A 22,633-nucleotide genomic window follows, 5' to 3' on the forward strand; every position below is an offset into this window, starting at 1 on the left:
AGAGAGCAGACATGATGTTGGAGACGAGGACAGGCAGTCACTTGTGTTCTGTAGTACAGCGGGGGTGAGGTCAGGGGATGAGGTGCATAGTTGTGTCATCAGCATAAAGATGGGACTGGAAGCCAAATCTACTGCTGGTCATTCCAACTGGGGCAGTGTAAAGGGAGGAAAGAGGGCCCAGGACTGAACCTTGAAGGACCCCAACAGTGAGAGGAAGAGGAGAAGATGTGGAGCCAGCAAATGATACACTGAATGAGCGGCCAGAAAGATAGGAAGAGAACCAGGAGACAGCAGTGTCCTTTTGCAGATTTGGCTGGAGGATGGGTCCTCTATCCTCTAGGGACACAAGAGGCTGCAGTATGCACTGAGGTCCCTCCACAGGCGATTAATTGGTTTGCAGCAGTTTTACAAAATCCGCATGTGTTCTGTATGATGAGGATTTCCTTGTAGAAGAGTGAAGAGTTCCACAAAAATAATTGATCTGCAATAATTGGGAATGCATGTCCGTGTACGTTCAGGGGAAATATTTGGGTCCCCTTGAACTCCAGAGCAGAGTCCCCCTTTAGCCTCATTACCCGAGCGCCGGCCTCATTTGTCTTTTAACGCTCAGATTGATTCATCCTGTAAGGAAGTGAAGCAGCGTCATGAAATTCTTCTAACACACACAATCCCATAATCTGAGGGAAGTAGGATGAGGACGTAAGCGAGCGATGTAATCTGCCTGTTGTGTCCCGTGGCACGGTCCATCGGGGTGAGCGCTATCAAGTCTCCGGCCTCTGTCTCGGACCGCTTTCCTGTTTGCGCTATTACTGTGCTGTGAAGAGGGGATTCAGATCGGCCAGGCGGCTTGATAGATGGCACCGGCTGCAATAATCAGCGGCCCAGGGAAGAGGCTGCCAGATTAATAAGCTCTTCAGGGCCCCGCACAAAGGCCGCTCAGTCCCTGCAGAGCCTTCCAACCACTTAAAAGTCAGCTATTTTAGGTCTGCCGCTCAGCATGGTGCACTAATAAGCTCCATGCCGGCCTCGCTTTACAGGTACATATACTCACATCAAAGGCTTGTGACTCGGGAGACGGGAGCAAGCCTCACCCGAATATTACAAGTTCATAAACCGTCTCGCTCTTTGATCAGCTGCTCCTCAGTGTTGTGTCTCCAAGACATCGGTCATTGTAAGGGATATCAGGGAATGATTGTTTCCACATCACCAATGGGCTGGTCCGTGCCATATAATTAAGGTACTACAGAAAAGTTCTGAACTGGGGGCCATGAGGACTGTAGACTCAACACTCAGATACTTTCTACATGGAAAAGGTTAAAGGTTCGGGTACTGCTTGAGTATCGGCAGGCATTGTCTTGGTAATTGTCATTGAACGGAATCATTGTTTTATCCGGGAACCAATACCATCATCTTTGTGCCTAATTAGGAAGCCGCTTGTTGGATCCATTGGCCTGTGTCATGGTTAGGTCTCATTGTGCATCCGTTTTGTTATGGGTGGGCCTCATTAGGCATTAGGTTTGTGCCACTTGTGTGCCTCATCTAACATTAGCGTTGTTTCACTAGTGGGCCTCATCTAACATTAGCGTTGTGTCACTGGTGGGCCTCATCTAACATTGGCGTTGTGTTGTGTCACTGGTGGATCATTAGCCATTAGCCCTGTGTCACTAGTGGGCCTCATCAGCCATTAGCTTTGTTTTACTGGTGGACCTTATTGGCCATTAGCTTTGTGTTACTGGAGGAATCATTGAATTTAGCCCTGTGTCACTGGTGGGCCTCATCGGCCATTAGCTTTGTGTAACTGGTGGACCTCATCGGCCATTAGCTTTGTGTCACTGGTGGACCTCATCAGCCATTACCTTTTTGTCAATGGTGGACCTCATAGGCCATTATTAGCTTTGTGTCACTGGTGGACCTCATTGCCCATTAGATTTGTGTCACTGGTGGACCTCATCAGCTTTTAGCTTTGTATCACTGGTGGACCTCATCAAACATTAGCTATGGTTCATTGGTGAACCTCATCAGCAATTAGCTTTGTGTCACTGGTGGGCCTCATCAACTATTAGCTTTGTGTCAGGGGTAGACCTCATCGACCATTAGCTTTGTGTCACTGGTGGGCCCCATCGACCATTACTTTTGTGTTACTGGTGCGCCTCATCGATCATTAGTTTTGTGTCACTTGTGGACCTCATCATCCATTAGCTTTGTGTTACTCTTGGACCTCATCACCCATTAGCTTTGTGTCACTGGTGGGCCTCATCATCCATTAGCTTTGTGTCACTGGTGGGCCTTATTGCCCATTAGCTTTGTGTCACTGGTGGGCCTCATTGGCCACTAGCGTTTTTTAACCATTTGGAGTACATCCATTTATTTTGTGCAGTAGGTGAGATAGCATCAGGCGATTTCTTTATCCCACCGTTTGGGTTGTCACAGAGTTATTGCCTGACATAGTCCAAAGTGTGTGACCCCACGTAGCAGTGTCCTGGGTGCAGACCCTCTTTCGTATCCCACAGTCACTGCTCTCTGTCATTTGTCACCCTGACATTTCTCCGGTGGTGACCTGGCTGCACACCAGCCAGCAGTTTGGGAAGTGGCCTGTCACGTTGATGGGACGGGGGCCATAGACACCTTCTGGGCTGTCTGCATTCCTCAGGGCTAGACAGAGCTCGCTCGGACTACAGGAGAGCCTTATGTAATTAGGACCTCAGCATCAAAGACCTGCTCTCTGTGCCAGCGCATATACCCTCACCTTATTGGCACTAGTATTGTGCCACGTAGAGAAAACCCTGCACATTTTACCTTTGTGCCCCAAGTTCCTGGAGGAGAACAGAGCGACTTCTGCCCGCAGCTCTGTTAATTATTACTAATCACTGAAGCCCTATGTGAACCGTCTGCTTCCTATGAAGATGAATCATTCGAATGTCTCCTTTCATTTTCAGTGATGCAATGATTCCTATCGCTCTCCAGCCGTATAGCGTATTGTGTCACTCTCAGTGGAGCCTAGCCGCCCGTGCAGCCTCGTACCGGGGAGCTTGCCCCTGGGGTCAGCAAATTAGCCATTTTTTCCTGCTTTAGATGAAGTTACCTACTATTTTTATCATTTCTTCCCCTTTAATATAGTCCCCCCACCCCTCCCCCACCGTTGCAGACTACATTTCCCATGATGCCTCTGGCTTTGCAAAGATAATAGCGTCTCATAACACTCATGCTCCTATTTAAATGGGTTGTCCACTACCCGGTCAACAGCTTCTTGTATATTATATTTTTAGTGTAAAATACAAAGAGCAGAAACCTGCTGCTCCAGTGATGTCTGCATCAGGTCTCCCAGGGTTCACGTATCATTGTAATGCCAGGTGAGCGCTGCAGCCAATCAGTGGCTACTAATGGGCATCAACTCTCACACTTTCCCTGGATGTGCAAGTTTTGATGGATGTGAGAGCAAATCTGCCCATGAGTAGCCTCTGATTGGCTTCAGCGCCCACCTGACATAACAATGTCACGCGAGCCCTGGGAGGCCAGTGCCACACTAGTGAAGTGCAGGAGCTGGCTATTTTTACACTTTGATAACCCTATTTAAGAGGAAGTTGTCCAAGCATTGCACAAACCATTTTATGGCCATTACATTAAATCTGCTTCCCCCCCTATTCTAAAACTGAGCAGCTTCCGAAATCTGACAATGTCTTAAGCTACCTGTTAGGGACAAGGAGGGTAGAGCGGGGTGCTGAGAGGGGTCTGAGCAGCGAAGGGGAGTTGATGGGAGATGCCAGTCAGACGTCCGTCCGGTTTGTAGAGCGTGTCCTGGACAGGTGGTCCCAGAGGAGATCAGATGAAACGGCTGCCTGCGATGGAGGGAAGTGTAAGGATGTAACCGAGGTGAGGGGAAGTGTTACACAGCTGGAATATTGCCGGGGGGCTATCAATAATGTGCATGATATTCGGGATACTTTTTGCTGCACTGCTACTTTAAGAGTTTGTCTAATAAATGATATAAACCTCGTTCCGGGCACAATTCATTTGACCTACAACTAGAGGAGGAGGAACTAAAGATCTGACTCCAACATGTCTACCATCTTTCCTTCTGATATCGTGAGGGGTGCTGTCCTACACTGTATGGACAAAAATATAGGGACATATGTCTTTCAGGTTTTCTATTCAGTTCCATCTTCCCCCCAGTGTATAACAGTCGCCCAATTGCCCCCCAGTCTATAACATTGGTACTCTGTAAAACATCCGGCCCCCTCGCCCCAAGTGTATGACATCTGACACTATTGCCCCCCAGGAGCATAACATCTAAACCTATTGTCCCCTGGTGTATAACATCCGGCCCCATTACCCCAGTGTATAACATTCGCCTCATTACCCTCCAGTCTATAACTTTCGGACACTCGCCTCCAGTGTATAACATGCAGCCCCATGGCCCACCGGTATATAACACCTGACCATATTGCCCCCCAATGTATAACAACCGTCCCCATCACCCCTGGTGTATAACATCTGATGCTATTGCCCCCCAATGTAAAACATCCAGCCCCATCGCTCCTGGTGTATGACATTTGATGCTATTGTTGCCCCCTCTCCTGATGCATAACATCTTTCCCTGTCGCCCCCGATGTATGACATCTGACGCTATTGTTGCTCCCCGATGTATAACATCTGTCCCCGACGCCTCCGGTGTATGACATCTCATGCTATTGTTTCCCCATGGAATATACTGTAACATCCGTCCTTGTCGACCCCCGGTATATGACATCTAATGCTATTGTTTCCCCCTCAGCCCCCCCCCCCACCCTCGATGTAAAACATTCGACTCGATCGCCCCCGGTGTATGACGTCTGACACTATTCTTGCCCCCCTGGTATAGAGCATCTGTCCGTCGGCCCCAGTATATGGTATCTGATGCTATTGCTGCCCCAACCCCCCCCGATGTATTACATTAGTGTATGTCGCCCCCGGTGTATGACCTCTGATGCTATTGCCCCCCAGTGTATGACATCCGTCCCCGTTACCCCTGGTGTAGGACATCCGTCCCCATTCCCCCCCAGTGTATGACATCCGTCCCCGTTACCCCCGGTGTATGATATCCGTCCCCATTCCCCCCCAGTGTATGACATCCCCCCCAGTGGGGTTCATAGTAACTTACACCATGAACTACAACGCTGGTCAAGTCCAGCTTGTTTTCTATAGAGTACTTTGATACATTGTACTGATCTGTGGGTATAAATAAGAATATATTCTTCAATATACAAGGGGAGATCTTGAAAATGGGGTAGAACTGAGAGTCAGAAGTCAGTAGGGTATTATCCGGGGAGAGCTCAATGTCCTGCAGAGGGATGGAAAGGACCTCTAGTTGTGTCCTCCTGGAAGGTGATGGGTTTTTCTTCCTGTGATTTCCTCACCCATTCGGGAACAGACAGATCTGTTTTGGAAACTCCCCAAATCTAATAAAACCAAGATCAGGGCCATTCCTTCAAGCAGCTACAAATGCACTTAATTATCTGAAAGTGGCTTTACTGTAAATTCTTCATAAATGAGGAGGAAGCTTACATCATACGCCTCTGTAATTTAGGAGGTTAAATGTGTAAAACCAAAAAAAAAAAAGAATAGGTGCCGTGAATATAGAGAGGGAAGGGCCGGGTAATGGCAGGCCGATAACGTCCTGTGGCTTCTGCCCATCAGTTACACACAGGCCTGGCTTTGTTCCTCTCCTGTTTCTTTGCGGTTACTGCTCCTGATCTCATAACTTTCACCAGACACTGTTTTTAGAAAATGGGGGCACGGGTATACCTCCGACATATACCACAGTGTAGCATGTGATGTCTAAAACATATTTGGCATCACCACATCCATAAAAGATATGAAAATAGAAAGTGAATTACGGTAACTCATATAATACACAGAGTAAAGAAGAGATGTATACAAAACAAAAATGCCATTTTTTTGTTTATCAGTACTTCCCCCCCCCCCCCACATTTCTGTTCACGCCCCTACTGCTCTTATTGGTGCATATTTCAGAGGGGACTTATCCTTTTCTATGTGACCCTATATACATAACCTACATACATACACATATATATATATATATATATATATATATATATACTAATAACTGCTGTTAACAAAATAGAATGTATTAACAAAAATGTATTCTGCACACAAAAACCACAAAACAAATAGATATAAATGTACCGGTGATTATAATGTCTGTCTCCCCCTCTGTATATATCTCTCTGTCTCTCTCTCTCTATCTCTTTGTCTGTCTGTCTCTTTCCCTGACTGTCTCTTTCTCCGTCTGTCTCAATCTCCTTCCCTGTCTGTCTATCTATCACTTTCCCTGACTATCTCTGTCTCTTTCCCCGTCTGTTTCTTTCCCCGTCTGTCTCTTTCCCTGTCTGTCTCTTTCCCGGTTTGTCTCTTACCCTGTCTGTCTATTTCCCTGTGTCTGTCTCAGTCTCTTTGTGTGTGTCTGTCTCTTTCCCTGTCTGTCTCTTTGTCTGTGTCTGTCTCTTTGTGTCTGTCTCTTACCCTGTCTATGTCTGCCTCTTTCCCTGTCTGTGTCTGTCTCTTTCCCTGGCTGCATTGTGACACGCCAACATTCCATATAAGGGCGTGGCTGCGCATTCTTCTGAAATTCTGGCTGCACTGTGGCTCCCATCTCCATTCGCTTTAATGGAGGCAGTTTTTTTGGCGATTAACTGTAAAGCGTGAAGTTAAAATTTCCCCTCAAAACATAGCCTATGACGCTCTCGGGGTCCAGAAGTGTGAGTGTGCAAAATTTTGTGGCTGTAGCTGTTCTTTGAGCACACCATACTGTGTGCGCTGTGTTGATTTCCCGAGCGCTTGTAAAACAAATCTTATTAATTTGGAGTTCAATAGAAATACTATGTCCCAAGAATGACAAAAGTATATTAGGAGTGATACCTTTATAGGCTAACCAGAAAAATTATATTAGCAAGCTTTCAGAGCACAAAGGCTCTGATTTTTTGAACTCCTAATTTGGAGTTCAAAAGGCATAGATAGAAGGCGTGTATTTTGCTCATAATCTAATATAAAAAAATATATAAATTTGATGTAATATTACTGAAGTTATATGGTAGAATATATGGTGAATAGTGTGATTTAAGTATACAATTCTTCCTGCAAAAAAAAACAAACAAGAATATAAAACAGTTAGAAAAAAGTGAAGGCCTTTTGAAGAAGAGGTGGAAAAAAATGGAAGCTCCAAAAAACGAAAAATGGTCACGGTTAAAGGGGATAAGAGGGGTGTGAGTGGTTGGCATCATTTTTGCTGGTAGAAGCACCCGTGCAGCACAGTTTTTCTAGTTGCAGAGCGGTGCTGGCCGGTATTGCGGGGCGGGGGAGACGCCGGCGTGGTTGGGCTGTGTACCTGTAGGCGGTTTTTCCTGCTCGCTGTTTGGTGCCCATCCCCGGTGCTTAACTCACATGCCATTGTGTAATTGCAGCGTTCTTCAAATGTCATTCAGCTAAAGTATTCCTTTAGTCCCCTGCACTCAGGGGTTAGTGTCGGGTTTCTGACGGAGCTGCTCTGCCATTCATCCGGCGGGGCGGACCTCCCATACAGCCCGCCAATATCAACGGTGCCCTCAAAAGAGGTTTAACCCCAGAATGTAAAGCATTGTGGAAAATGAGAGCTGCGATTGTTAAATACGTAACGTAATCTCTCCAGGGATGCGCGGGGACGTTCTATCCCACCGGCCGGACAGAAAAGAACCAGCCGCGTACAATGCCGCACATCTCCTCACATTTGCACTAATCCATCTTGCACTTTTTTTTTTTTCTCCTTGTTTGGTGGAAGATTTCCTGGGAAGAAACGCCGTCGGTGATAATTGCCTGCGAGGAGTTTATTGTATATATTGGGAGAGATGAGAATTCTGCTTCTCGTCTTCCTTCCGCTCATTGCCGTCGCTCCGCACACATCTCTAGCAATAAAGCCTTGGTGCAGATGCAGCAGCACTTTTTTTTTTTTTTTTTTTTTTTTTTTTTATTTCGTGTGCAATGTTACAGTGCAAGGAAAAAACTGCTAGCCGAGAGGATTGAGCCTATGGATGCAACTGGATCTGAACTTTCAGCTTCTGGATGCAAACAGAAATCCTGAAAATGGTGTGGAAGTGAAATACAAAAAAGTGCGTGAGAAAGTTGTAGAAGTTTTCTCACCCATTCTGCTGCCAATGATCCCCCGCATCTCTTTACAAATTTACATCCTCTTCCAGTCGGAAACATCACATGACTGCTGATTGGCTGCAGCCATCATTTAATACCACATAGAGGAGCCATCCCATAGAGGAAGCAGTCAAGTGATGAGTGAGCACTACCATGCTCAGGTGCTCTGTACTCGTAACTAGTGATGAGCAGGCACTACCATGCTTGGGTGCTCGGTACTCGTAACTAGTGATGAGCGGGCACTACCATGCTCGGGTGCTCGGTACTCGTAACTAGTGATGAGCGGGCACTACCATGCTTGGGTGCTCGGTACTCGTAACTAGTGATGAGCGGGCACTACCATGCTCGGGTGCTCAGTACTGGTAACTAGTGATGAGCGGGCACTACCATGCTCGGGTGCTGTGTACTCGTAACTAGTGATGAGCAGGCACTACCATGCTCGGGTGCTCGGTACTGGTAACTAGTGATGAGCGGGCACTACCATGCTCGGGTGCTCGGTACTCGTATCTAGTGATGAGCGAGCACTACCATGCTCGGGTGCTCGGTACTGGTAACTAGTGATGAGTGGGCACTACCATGCTCGGGTGCTCAGTACTCGTATCTAGTGATGAGCAGGCACTACCGTGCTCGGGTGTTCAGTACTCGTAACTAGTGATGAGTGGGCACTACCATGCTCGAGTGCTCAGTACTCGTATCTAGTGATGAGCAGGCACTACCATGCTCGGGTGTTCAGTACTCGTAACTAGTGATGAGCGGGCACTACCATGCTCGGGTGCTCAGTACTCGTATCTAGTGATGAGCGGGCACTACCATGCTCGGGTGCTCAGTACTGGTAACTAGTGATGAGCGGGCACTACCATGCTCGGGTGCTCGGTACTCGTAACTAGTAATGAGCGGGCACTACTATACAGGGAGGAGTTAGTGCCCACTCATCACTAGTTACAAGTACTCGAGCATGGTAGTGCTCACTTACCACTAATTACGAGTACCAAGTACCCGACTATGATAGGACTGCACTAGTGATAAGCGGGCTCTATCGGCAGGCAGCATAGTATGGAGCACGGGGAGCTGAGCAGATTGATAGGTTTGTTTTTTGCAAAAATATTCAGTATAACTTGTAACTTATCCATTTAAAGCTCTGGTCAGTTTGGGTTTTGGAGTCCAGTTGGCGGGGCTTGGCGATCGGCAGCTTTCCCTGCATAGACATGGGCCTGTGGCACTACGTCTACATCTTCCCCCCACCTGGCATTGCCCAGTGTCCATGCTCTCTGGGATTTTCTGCTGGTGCCATGGAGTAAGTGATGCAGGATTTGGAGGGAAAGATGTGAATGGTAGAAATGTTTTTCCAATCTGGACTCATCCATCATCCGCAGCGTTGTGGATCTTGGACGATATCTTCGCCGGCTCTCAGGAACTATGATGTCACCTGGGCAGCGGAGGCTTCCAGTAATATGTAGCGTCGTCCTCCTGACCTCAACCATCAAACAAGGTAAAGTCACCACTGGCTTCCTCCGTCTCTTATCCCAGCGGGGTCTCGGACCCCCACATTGTGTTGGCAAAAGGCCCCAAAGAAAGGGAAAAGTGATGCCAACCTATCCATTCACGCAGATGAATCCTCCACCTCTACGTGACGGCATCTTCAGATCTTTACGGAAAATCCCTTCCCATTTCAGGCCTGGTTTCCAATAATTTATCTGGAGCAGCATTAGTGGCCAAGCCCAGGGGAAGCCGGGATGTCCCGTCCTCCGTGCCTCGCGTCATCTGGCTCCGGCCAGTATTTGTCTGTCTGCAGGAAGATAGGGCGAGGTCGCTTTTAAATTTAGCTTTGCCTTGCGACTTGTACAAGGGATTTCTAAGAACGTGCCCACAGGCGGATTATTTATATTGTCAGCATGAGAGCACATGAGCTAAGAAAGTGTGTCCCGTGCCGTGTGCGGACACACAGAGGACACCTGCCGCGGTGATGGACCCCGGCATAGAAGTGTGCCCCGTGCCATGTGCGCACAGAGGAGGACACCTGCCGCGGTGATGGACCTCGACATAGAAGTGTGCCCCGTGCCGTGTGCGCACAGAGGAGGACACCTGCCGGTGTTATGGACCCCGGCATAGAAGTGTGCCCCGTGCCGTGTGCGCACAGAGGAGGACACCTGCCGGTGTGATGGACCCCGGCATAGAAGTGTGCCCCGTGCCGTGTGCGCACAGAGGAGGACACCTGCCGCGGTGATGGACCTCGACATAGAAGTGTGCCCCGTGCCGTGTGCGCACATAGGAGGATACCTGCCGCGGTGATGGACCTCGACATAGAAGTGTGCCCCGTGCCGTGTGCGCACAGAGGAGGACACCTGCCGGTGTGATGGACCCCGGCATAGAAGTGTGCCCCGTGCCGTGTGTGTGCACACAGGAGGACACCTGCCGCGGTGATGGACCCCGGCATAGTAAGGCAGGATGGAGGGGGACTATACTAATAAGGTGGGCTGCTTCCTCTGAAAAAACCTTCTTTAATGTGTCAAATTCTGGATGAAAAGGAGATCCTGGTTCTGTGGATTAATGTTTTATATGATAACTCCGCTTAGCCAGTGGCCATTTGGGGCAGGCGCAGGCTAGCGGAGGGGGACTATGGCGCCATACGGAGGTGGTCTCGGGTATCGCTATATCCATAGCAGCTTCTATAGTCCGGAGATGGATCCGCACACTATGGTACCTTCATACACGCAGTACCATGTTACTGGCTTCCTGCAACATAGCTCTACTGTGTGGAAACCCTGATATTTGGTGCTAATATCCATTCCTGTAATTATATAGGTCATTATTTGGTAGGGGTCCATCTTAGTCCATTATAGGGGACTGAATTCTAGCTATACCTCTGCAGGAGTTGTTTAGTATTTAGTAGATGTAATTATTCCCACTAGTAAAGCTCATATATGGATAACACAATATCACAATAACACCATGCACAATAGATATCACAGCTCACCTCCTCCTCCTGTACAGTGACTAATAACACTTCTATATTAATTAGATAACACATGATCCACTATTCACAACAAGTGATGTCACAGCTCACCTCCTCCTGTACAATGACAAATAACACTATATTCATTAGATAACACATGATCCACCATTCACAATAGGTGAAGTCACAGCTCACCTCCTTCTCCTGTACAATGACTGATAACACCTCTATATCCAGTAGATAGCAAGGGATCTATTTATGATATGGGATGTCACAGCTCACTTCCTACCCCTTATGTACAATTACCGATAACTCTATATACAGTAGATAACACAGGATCCACCATTCACAATAGGTGATGTCACAGCTCACCACCTCCCTCTGTACAATGACCGATAACACCTCTATATATAGTAGGTAACACAGGTTCCACAATGTTATGTCACAGCTCACCTTCTCTTGTACAATGAGTGATAACACCTCTATAGGCAGCAGATGACTCAGGATAAACCATTCACAATAAGTGATGTTACAGCTCACCTCCTCCTCCTCCTATACAATGACACTAATAACACCTCTATAAACAGCCAACAACACAGGATCCATAATTCACAATAGGTGATGTCACAGCTCCCCTCCTGTACAATGACTAATAAACTCTCTATATACAGCTGACCACACAGGATCCATAATTCACAATGTGATGTCACAGCTCACCTCCTCCTTCTGTACAATGACTGATAACACCTCTATATAAAGTAGATACTATAGTATCCACCATTCACAATAGGTGATGTCACAGATCACCTCCTCTTCCTCTACCTGTACAATGACTAATAAGGCTACTTTCACATCAGCGTTTTTTTGCCTGTAGGCAAAAAAACCCACAAACCGCATATGACAGGATCCTGTGGATTGAATGTGCAACGCATGCATGATGCAACCACAATTGTTTTTTACCAGATCCTTCTGCAGCGGGACACAGAATTTATCGGCCGGCACTGGAGTCAGCCGACTCCTGATCTCACAGCCCGCACACGCTGCGATGGATTCAGGTTAACAGCAGTCACTGCCTGCTGCCGATCATGTGTGACCATGTGCGGGCTGTGTGGTCAGGAGTTCAGCTGAGTTCAGATTTCGCCCTATTTTTGTATGCTAGCCAGATACAGCAGGCAGCTACGGGCTGCTCCCAACCCCCGACTGCCTATTTGTACCCGGCTGGGAACCAAAAATATAGGGAAGCCCTTTTTTTTTTTTAATTATTTCATGAAATAATTTAAAAAAAATGATGTGGGCTTCGCCATATTTTTACATGCTAGCCAAGTACAACTAGGCAGCTGGGGATTGGAATCTTTAGTGCAGGGTGGCCCAAGCTTTCTGGGCCACCAGAAAATGCAGCCGCCCCAGAAAATAGCGCTTCTATGAAAGCGCCATCTTCTGGCGCGGTAGCCAGCTCTTCCAGCGACCCTGGTGCCGGGTGGCACACTGGGTAATAAGGAGTTAATAACAGCTTTGTTTTACCAGCTGATATAAAGCCCGAGATTCTTAATGTCAGGCCAAGTTTAACCCGGCGATTAAGAATCTCCAATAAAGGGTTAAAAAAGACATCACACATATGATAAATACTTTATTAGAAATAAATACACAGACACATTAGAGACTCCATCTTTATTACTCCCTCTTATCCCTCCACGATCCTGGTCTTCTGTCTGAGAGAGAGATATTTCTGTACTGACCATGCCAGGCTGCTTTCTGGGCATGCTCAGTACAGATAATAGGGTCCTGCCTACCAGAATGGGGTAACTTCCGGTAGAGCAGAATCCGGCTCATTGAACTGCATTGCAGGTACCGCCGCAATATGAAGGATCCGGTGAGAGTCAGTATTTTGTCGGAAGTCAAAAATGCTACAAGTAGCGTTTTTGAAAACAGATAAAATACCGCATCTCACAGTGTCTGCCGCACGCAACCGCAAATGACTACATAATGCCGCAATTCCATTGCAAATGCATTGAAATGACAACTCACTTGTAAAGGATCCGGCTTTGCGGCAAAAAATCCATTCGTGCCGCAGTTAAAAAAAAAAAAAAAAAAGCTTATGTGAAAGTAGCCTATCATCTCTATGTACAGTAGATAAAGCAGGATCCACCATTCACAATACGTGATATCACAGCTCACCTCCTCCTCCTTCTGTACAATGTCAGATATCACCTCTATAATCCTGTATAAAAATTATAGGGAAAAAGTCTCCAAACAATAATAAAAAAAGAAACGATTAAGGGGAATAATTGCTGCTTCCATAGAACCTTTCCGCAACAAATACACGTGTTTGAATGTGACGTTTCCCATAATATCCCCCATGATGAGTCGTTTTCCTACTTCTGTATAAGGTTATTGAATGGTTTGGACTTTATCATTCACTATTATAGCTATACGGCGTCACTTTCATTTTCCGCTTTTTGTTTTAATTAATGGGCGCACCATCATATGTTGTGTTGTGGGCAGAGATCCGATGTGTTGGTGGAGATCCTGCCCGTTCCCGCGTCTGTATCTCAGGTCTTGTGTTGGGTCCTGGGTTCAAATCTAACTAAGGACACCATCTGCAAGGAGTTTGTATGTTCTCCCCGTGTTTGTGTGGGTTTCCTCCGGGTTCTCTGGTTTCCTCCAACACTCCAAAAACAAACTCATAGGGGCCTTAGATTGTGAGCCACAATGGGGACAGTGTTGCCATTGTATGTAAAGTGCTGTGGAATTAATAGCGCTATATAAATGAATAAATATTATTATATTATTGTGTTCAGTCAGTGAGCGACACAATCCTCATTAAGGGGCCTAAAATAAATGCTTGGAGGATGATCATTCTTTGGATCCGGTTTTAAAGGGGCTTCCTGGAGTCTATGATCAACTAACATTTTTGCCTTCCAATTTCATATAAAATTTTGCCCCGTTTTTGGCTTTTACAGACCTTGTGTCTTTGCAGATTCAACTTTGATGTGGTCTGTGGCCATAAATCATCTGAAAGGAGTTCAAAAATAGACAGAAAAGATTTACTATACTAGCTTTCATATTGGGCTGTCAGATAACAGAGAGTAATAGAAGAAGGGTCTTGCATCTGCGCCAAGGACTCGATGGATTCAAAAGGAGATGAATGCTTTTTTAATAACATGCACAGGTCGACGCGTTTCAGGAGTCACAGCTCCGTTCATCAGGACAACAGGCAAAAGGAACATCAAATCATCAAATCAAATTGAGATTTGATGTTCCTTTTGCCTGTTGTCCTGATGAAGGGAGCTGTGACTCCTGAAACGCGGCGACCTGTGCATGTTATTAACGAAGCATTCATCTCCTTTTGAATCCATCGAGTCCTTGGAGCGGATGCAAGACCCGTCTTCTATTACTCTCTGTTATCTGCAATTTCTTGGGGCTGCTGCCTGGACCCGGATTCCTATATGCCTGCATAGTGGTTGTGACTGTCACAATCATTATAGGTGAGTGTGATTCATTACTTCACCCCTTTCCTCACTGGGATAAGACCCTATTGCGCTTTTTCTTCCACAGTTCGTATTCATATTGGGCTGTCAGAATGAGCTCGCTGACTGATTCTCAGTTAACTCATTACTGTTTATCAGAGGTAAACCGTGCAACACTCTGCATCCCAAAAAAACCCCTCTGTCATCCAGATTGTGCACTTTTCTTAATTTATGGCAGCGTTTTGCCACTTTCATTTGCAAACCAGGTGGTTTTCAGCCGCAGCGTGTGAATGCAGCCCTAAAAAAAAAAAAAATTACAATGATGTAAACTTTATCAGGACCTCTCTACTTGTAAAAACTTTTAATGGGAAGTTGCACAAAGGGACGCCGGCAGCGCTCACAACCCGATGACCCGCCGAGTCCAGGAATGTGGTGACCCGACGTTTAAAGCTGCACTTCCGATCAGTGCCAGTCAGCGAGTAATGTGCTGAAAACCACGGCCTGCCAGGTTCCTGCTGTAATGTACACAGGGCCGGCTTACACAAACACAGAGAAACCCATAAGAATTGCAGGAATTCCAGCAGAGAGACACCCATTCATTTCGTGCAGCTGTGACCGTCCTGCCAGACCAGCGCGGAGGTAAGCTGGTGCCACGCACTCAAACCCTGATTGGTATTTGTTTTGAGTCTTGTGTTGCACTTGGCTCTGGCTGCGCGGCGCCCATTATTCTGCAAGAGAAAATTGCCTTTATCTCATTGTGAGAGGCCTGATTGTTTCCTCCCTCACTGTACTATGTCAGAGCGTCCAAACATACGCGTCCGCCGGCTCCGGCACCATTAACGCCAGCGCCATACTGCAGAAGAAGGAGCATTTCCTCCCTAAACTCAAGGAAGTCACCAGTTAGCGGGAAAAGTCTTCAAGTCGCCCTCTTCCTAAGACGTTTGTTTCTTAGTCACTCAGTGATGGGAAAACCATCAAAGATGCTCAGGTTGTACCAGCGAGATCTATGTTATGTGATGGGAACCTGTCGCCCCCATCATGGGGTCTGTGATCATCCAGAGATCTGCTCCTTCTTTGATTCCAGATCCTAGTTAGTAATTGACAGCTCTGCTTAAAAACATTTTTATAAGAGGGCTGCCAATCACTGGGAACAGGGGCGGACATATCCTTGGTGCAACCTGTGCAGCCCAAGAGGTAAGGAGGCCACAACTATCTCCAATGCAAGTGGAATTGTGCATTATGATGAGCTATTGGGCTGCATGGGATCCTTATATTGTACTTACACAGGGGCCCAAGAGGTAAGGGTGCCACAACTATCTCCAAACAGGTGGCATTATGCATCATGATGAGTTATTGGGCTGCATAGGACCCTTATATTGTACTTCCACAGGGGCTCAAGAGGTCAGGGGGCCACAACTATCTCCAAAACAGGTGGCCTTATGCATCATGATGAGCTATTGCGCTGCAAAAGGCCCATATATTGTTCTAGCACAGGGGCCCAAGAGGTAAGAAGGTCACAACTATCTCCAAAGGAGGTAGAATTGGGCATCATGATGAGCTATTGGGTTGCAAGGGACCCTTATATTGTTCTAGCACTGGGGCTCAAGAGGTAAGGGGGCTACATCTATCTCCAAAACAAGGGGAATTGTGCATTATGAGGAGCTATTGGGCTGCAAAGGGCCCATATATTCTTCTTGGACAGGGGCCCAAGAGGTAAGAAGGTCAATATCTACCTCCAAAGAAGCCTCTCACCCCTCTTAAATGTGCTTGGAGTTGTGTGGCATTCATCATACGGTTTATGAAGGGCATTGTTCACAATAAAGCGATCATCAGTGTGGGATGTGGCCAAAGGACATCCACTTCTCTGCCTTTCTGTGACTCTTCCAGTCTCTCTGTATCTCTGATGCAACCTGCTGGTGACACTCTAAGCTCAGTGGTCACTTCTGTCTGAGAACCTCCTGCTTGAAGCCTCACAATGGCGAGATGCTGCTGATCAAATAGTTAGGCGTCGTCTAGGTCTCATGATGTCAAAATGTGAACAGCACGATGAGGAGGACTGATTAATACCAATTCTAATTGAACCCCAAAATGTATTGTGCAATTTAATGATCAAACACCTGTTGTGAATTTTGCCATATAGCTCCTTGTTAGAGAACAGCAGGTTGTGCAAAATGTCCTGAAACATTGAACAGTTGGACATGAGCATCAAAAAGGTTAGAGAAGGTCACCTGAAAAGGTCAGAGGGCATTTTAGGATCATTCTGAAATTTCACTTGAAAACCAAATATCCTGATCTTTTTGTGAATAGTGTATAACACATGTAAAGAGCAAAAAAGAAGTTGCAAAGTTTTTCCCCCTATATATGCTGCCTTACCATGGCTATTTAGTGCCCCAATACAGTGCTAAAAAATATCCTATTCAATTATTGTAAGTTAATCGATTTGGCGATTCAGTATCTAATTACTGCACTATGCCACCAGGGCTCATTTATTCCTATTATCCACCATATAATTAATGTGGACATTTAATAGTCAGTAATTGACGCCAACCACTCAGGTATAAATAATGCCGCCAACCCCTCCCCCCGGACCAGTACAAATAATGATGCTAAGTACCCCACCCAGTACAAATAATGCCGCCAAGTACCCCACCCAGTACAAATAATGCTGTCAACCAACTGTCCATGGTGCAATTAATGCTGGTAAGCATCATTCATACAAACAATGCCGCCAACCATCCCTGGTACAACTTATGCCATCAATAGTTTTGGTACAATACATATCACCAACCATCCACCATACAAATGAATGAATATATATATATTGTATATACTCGCATTTGAAAAAAAATTTTGGTATGTATTTTTTGTTTTTTTTGTAGCTTGTGGTAGAAAAATCCATGTGTTGAGTATGTGAGGTTTTTTTTTCAACATAAAGGGAACCTGTCTTGTCCCCGAATGCTTTAGAACACTATTGGCCTGCATACTACCCCAGGTTCCCTTTAAATCTAGTGTATCTCCTACAAAAAAGCAGTGGCGTGTGGAAGCTCAAATGTTTAAAGACCTCCTTACTTGTTAGAAGATAACCAAACCTGCCGCTATCAGTGGGATGAGCCGGCCGTCTGATGTGTGTAGCGTCCTCCTGACTCTACCGACACATGACGTGGGGGGGAGAGAAGGAATCGGGCACTTGGAAGTTCAGGAGCCGGAGGAGTTTGTCCACCAGCAGCTTTATCCTCTCTCGCGGCGGCTTTCTTCTCTCTCGCGGCGGCTTTCTCCTCTCTCGCGGCGGCTTTCTCTTCTCTCGCGGCGGCTTTCTCCTCTCTCGCGGCGGCTTTCTCCTCTCTCGCGGCGGCTTTCTCCTCTCTCGCGGCGGCTTTCTCCTCTCTCGCGGCGGCTTTCTCTTCTCTCGCGGCGGCTTTCTCTTCTCTCGCGACGGCTTTCTCTCTCGCGGCGGCTTTCTCTTCTCTCACGGCGGCTTTCTCTTCTCTCGCGGCGGCTTTCTCTTCTCTCGCGGCGGCTTTCTCCTCTCTCGCGGCGGCTTTCTCCTCTCTCGCGGCGGCTTTCTTCTCTCTCGCGGCGGCTTTCTCTTCTCTGGCGGCGGCTTTCTCTTCTCTGGCGGTGGCTTTCTCTTCTCTGGTGGCGGCTTTCTCTTCTCTGGCGGCGGCTTTTTCCTCTCTCCCGGCGGCTTTCTCTTCTCTGGCGGCGGCTTTCTCTTCTCTGGCGGCGGCTTTCTCTTCTCTGGCGGCGGCTTTCTCTTCTCTGGCGGCGGCTTTCTCTTCTCTGGCGGCGGCTTTCTCCTCTCTGGCGGCGGATTTCTCTTCTCTGGCGGCGGCTTTCTCCTCTCTCGTGTATGGGGCAGTCGGTGAGGGATTGTTCGTCCGGCAGCTTCTCCTGTTTGGCCGGCGATAGTCTCACAGCAGAGCAGGGCTAATCTACCATATCAGACTAACTCACCTTAGCAGCGTCTCGGTTTGTCCCCCTCCACTATGGTACTGTATTTAGCATTTTTTGTGCGTTTATTTTGCCTCCATATTTTATAATTATGCTCTATGTTCTTGACGCAGGCACAGGACCTGAATGTGATCGAAGAAGTCATCCGAATGATGCTGGAGATCATCAACTCCTGCCTGAGCAATTCCCTCCACCACAACCCCAACTTAGTGTACGCCCTGCTATACAAGCGAGAGCTCTTCGAGCAGTTTCGGAGTCACCCGTCCTTCCAGGATATCATGCAGAATATAGACATGGTAAGTAGCCATGATGACCACCGATCGTCACCAGATGGTCGGCATAAAAGTCTATAGAGTTACATTCTTCTCCTCCCTGCTGCTCTGCGTGCACCAGTGTTAATTCTGTTGTACTTCTCATGAACCAGGAGGAACTGGACGAACACCGCTTTAGGCCAGTCGTTCTACTGTTAAATACGCCGTTATCTTATCTTATGGTCAAAAGACAAATGTGTGTAATGTTTTACCAGTGCAACACAGACAGATGATGTTGGTGCAACAGGACTGTGCGAGTGCAATAATGAAGGCTGAAAAAACTGGAAGAGATGAGTAGTGGTCTGCTAAGAAGCCGGAGAGGCAGTGCAGAGAGACCGAGGAGGCGAAGTCAGGATCGTGGCACGGCTGAATACACAAACAATATAACAGGACTGACTGAGACCGGAGGCTCAGTGGTGATTCAAACAAATTACAAGAGTTGGTCAGGAGACTCAGAGACTCAGACTCAGAAGCTCTAGATCCCAGCAAGCTGAGGAAACGAGGTTTGCGCCGGAGACTCAGGGCCGTTTCACACATCTGGCTTTTCGCCGGATTCAGCGCACTCCAGTACAGTGTATACAGTACAATGGCAGCGCAACAAGCGCCGGTCACGTGCTGTCATGTGACCGGAGCATGTGACCCAGAAATTGTCACGCTGCCATTGTACTGTATTACACTATACTGGCATGCGCCAAATCCGGCAATACGGCAAAAAGCCGTATGTGTGAAACTAGCCTTAGGATGCAGAAGTGCCAACTACCTGAATACTCAAGCCTTGTCCATCTACCTGAGCAGGCCAGAAATCGAAATGTCACTGGAGCCTGCAGGAATACCATATTCTGACCGCAGCAGGAGAAAGCCGGGTGCGGTAAATAATACCGTGGCTCTCATTCATGCACTTTGGTAGTGTCCTCTCACTCGATATTATTGGCTCCTGCAACAAGAAACCCATTAATTGCAAGGATTACATCTTTTTTTTGCAATTGTTGGGGAGGGTTGGTTACTTATAAGAGCACGACTAGTCAGCACGCACCCCGATGGCTTATTCCTGTGCCATTTAGGAACCCATCCTGGCAGCATCACCAGATGCTCCTGCCAATATCTGGCTGAACCCGGCGGCCCTCCTGTCAGAGCCGGGCCCGCACCGCAGGCAGATGTTTCCTATGCTCAGCACTGGCTTGGCTCATCATTGCTTTCTTGGAATTTGTCCTCAGACCTCGAGAAATAGATTTTGTAGCATCTGTGTTATGGATGTGATCTGAGCAGAACTGAGCACATTAGGGACAGGTTCTGGTCTTGAGTTCTGCAAGCGGTTGCCGTGTATAATATGGGCACTGCCAAATGTGCACTTGTCTATAAAAGCCGCCATATAGAAGGATGGGATAATGGGACATGAGCCGTGTGGCCGGTGCACACGGGAATATACACAGGACTTTTCTATTGAGATTTTAGCTGCTGCGCTATGGCTTTTGTGTTTGCCATCAAGCCTAATGCATGCAGATGTCCTATCGTGTGAGCCTCTGCGGCTCCTCTTTGCACGCCCGTCCTTTGAACGGGATCTGCTTCAGTCCGTCCGTCTGACAGGCGAGCGGCAGGAAGACAAACATCATTTGGGACAGTCAATATATTTATTGTGATTCCTCCGACTCTAAATATTGACATTGTTCCGTGTCTTCTGGCTCCTCCGCCGTCCTCTTCCTGCACTTGTTTTCCCCTCGGAAAGGAAATGGTGTTCAGTCTTTTACATCAGATTATTAAATGACGCTTTAATAAAGGGTTCCTGATATAAAGTGTAATATAAGGGGGCATCGAGCCTTCACTGGGAGCAGCCACCGCGGATCCTCTGCAGCAGCAGAACCTGCACCAAAGTTTGGATTCTTCGTGGAAATGCCGAGGTCAAAATCCGCAGCGTAAATTAACATGCTAAAGATTATTTTCCCAGTGTATAGATGAAGTTTTCATGAGATTGACCATGATCTCCAGAACAGGGATAATAATAATAATAATAATAATAATATTTATTCATTTATATAGCGCTATTAATTCCACAGCGCTTTACATACATTGACAACACTGTCCCCATTGGGGCTCACAATCTAGAGGATCTGCAGGAACTCTTTGGAATGGAGCTGGTGTTAAAGCTTGTGCACCATTAATCCATCCATTGTCTATGGAACTGCTGACAGTCCTTTAGAGACTGAGCTAAGACCATATGCACCAATACACTGTCCTATAGAAAACAAATGGAGCTGATACTGAGCATATGCACACATTGTATCGCTAGCAGTCTTATAGATAATAAACTGAGAGGAGACTGAGCATGCTCATCACTACACTGTACTGCCGGCCGTCCTATACAGAATGAATGGAGACAAGACTGAGCATACGCACCACTACACTGTCCTGCCGGCAGTCCTATAGAGAATGAATGAATGAAGCGGAGACTAAGCATACACACTACTACATTACACTACTGGCAGTCCTATACTGAATGCATGTAGGCAAGACTGAGCATACGCACCACTACACTGTACTGCTGGCAGTCCTATAGAGAATAAATTGAGCCGATGCTGAGCATACGCACCACTACACTGTACTGCTGGCAGTCCTATAGAGAATAAATTGAGCCGATGCTGAGCATACGCACCACTACACTGTACTGCTGGCAGTCCTATAGAGAAAGAATGGAGATGAGACTGAGCATTCTCGTCACTATACTGTACTGCTGGCAGACCTGTAGAGAATGAATGGAGCCAATGCTGAGCATATGCACCACTGTACTATACTGTCGGCCGTCATATACAGAATTAATGGAGCAGAGACAGAATATATGCAACGCTATACTATACTGCCAGTAGTCCTATAGAGAATGTATGGAGATGAGACTGTGCATGCTCATCATTACACTGTACTTCCAGTCCTCCTATACAGAATGAGTGTAGCAAAAGCTTAGCATACGCACCACTACACTATACTGCCGGCAATCCTATATAGAATGAATGGAGTAGAGACTGAGCGTATGCACCACTACACTGTGTTGCTTGCCGTCCTATATAGAATGAATGGAGACAAGACTGAGCATATGCATCACTACACTGTGCTGCCGGCAGTCCTTTTATACAGTGTGTCCACCCATATCCTGTCCACCGCCATTAACTTGAGAATGGCGGCAGCTATAGGCATATAAGTGGTGTCTAGGTATAGTAAAGTAGCCATGTGTTACGCAATGAAACCACCTATAGCCCCACCTGGTGGAAAACAACGGAGTTACCATTTTTATCTCGAAAACAGAACGAGATAGAGAAAAAAGTGAATTACAAAGTTGTAGGGCATCATCAATTCAATACAAATCGACACCTTGCATACAGAAATGCTATAAGAACGTGTAAAACTCACAAGGCTGCGGATGTGAAGCGATACCTCATGGAGACCTTCCTACAAGTCATTGGATATGGTGGCTGTGTGGAGTGGCCTCCGCTCACCTGACCTGACCCCATTGGACTTCTTTCTGTGAGGTCACATCAAACAGCAGGTGTATGCGACCCCTCCACCAACATTGCAGGACCTACGGCGACGTATCACAGATGCTTGTGCAAACGTGTCACCTACCATATTGCACAACGTGCAGCAAGATACAGTATGCTGTGCAGAGTCCAGATGTGCATTGCAGCTGACGGGGACACTTTGAGCATCAAAGTTAAATGAGCGCCATATGCGTGACCAGCATTCAATGTATTTGGGGGGGATCATGGGTTTCATATCATAGCATTTCTGTA

At 46.9% G+C, this 22,633-nt stretch overlaps 1 protein-coding gene across 3 annotated transcripts in view; it reads left to right on the forward strand.

Moving 5' to 3' along the window:
• The window catches only part of DYM (dymeclin), a 363,276-nt gene that overhangs the window by 263,965 nt on the left and 76,678 nt on the right, over window positions 1-22,633 (forward strand). For all 3 annotated transcript variants that reach the window (XM_075327226.1, XM_075327240.1, XM_075327233.1), the window contains one exon: window positions 18,660-18,842. In XM_075327226.1, coding sequence (XP_075183341.1) covers window positions 18,660-18,842 — 183 coding nt within the window. The remainder of the gene's footprint in view (window positions 1-18,659; window positions 18,843-22,633) is intronic.

Source organism: Anomaloglossus baeobatrachus, chromosome 1, assembly GCF_048569485.1.
Source record: "Anomaloglossus baeobatrachus isolate aAnoBae1 chromosome 1, aAnoBae1.hap1, whole genome shotgun sequence".
Classification (NCBI taxonomy): Eukaryota; Metazoa; Chordata; class Amphibia; order Anura; family Aromobatidae; genus Anomaloglossus; species Anomaloglossus baeobatrachus.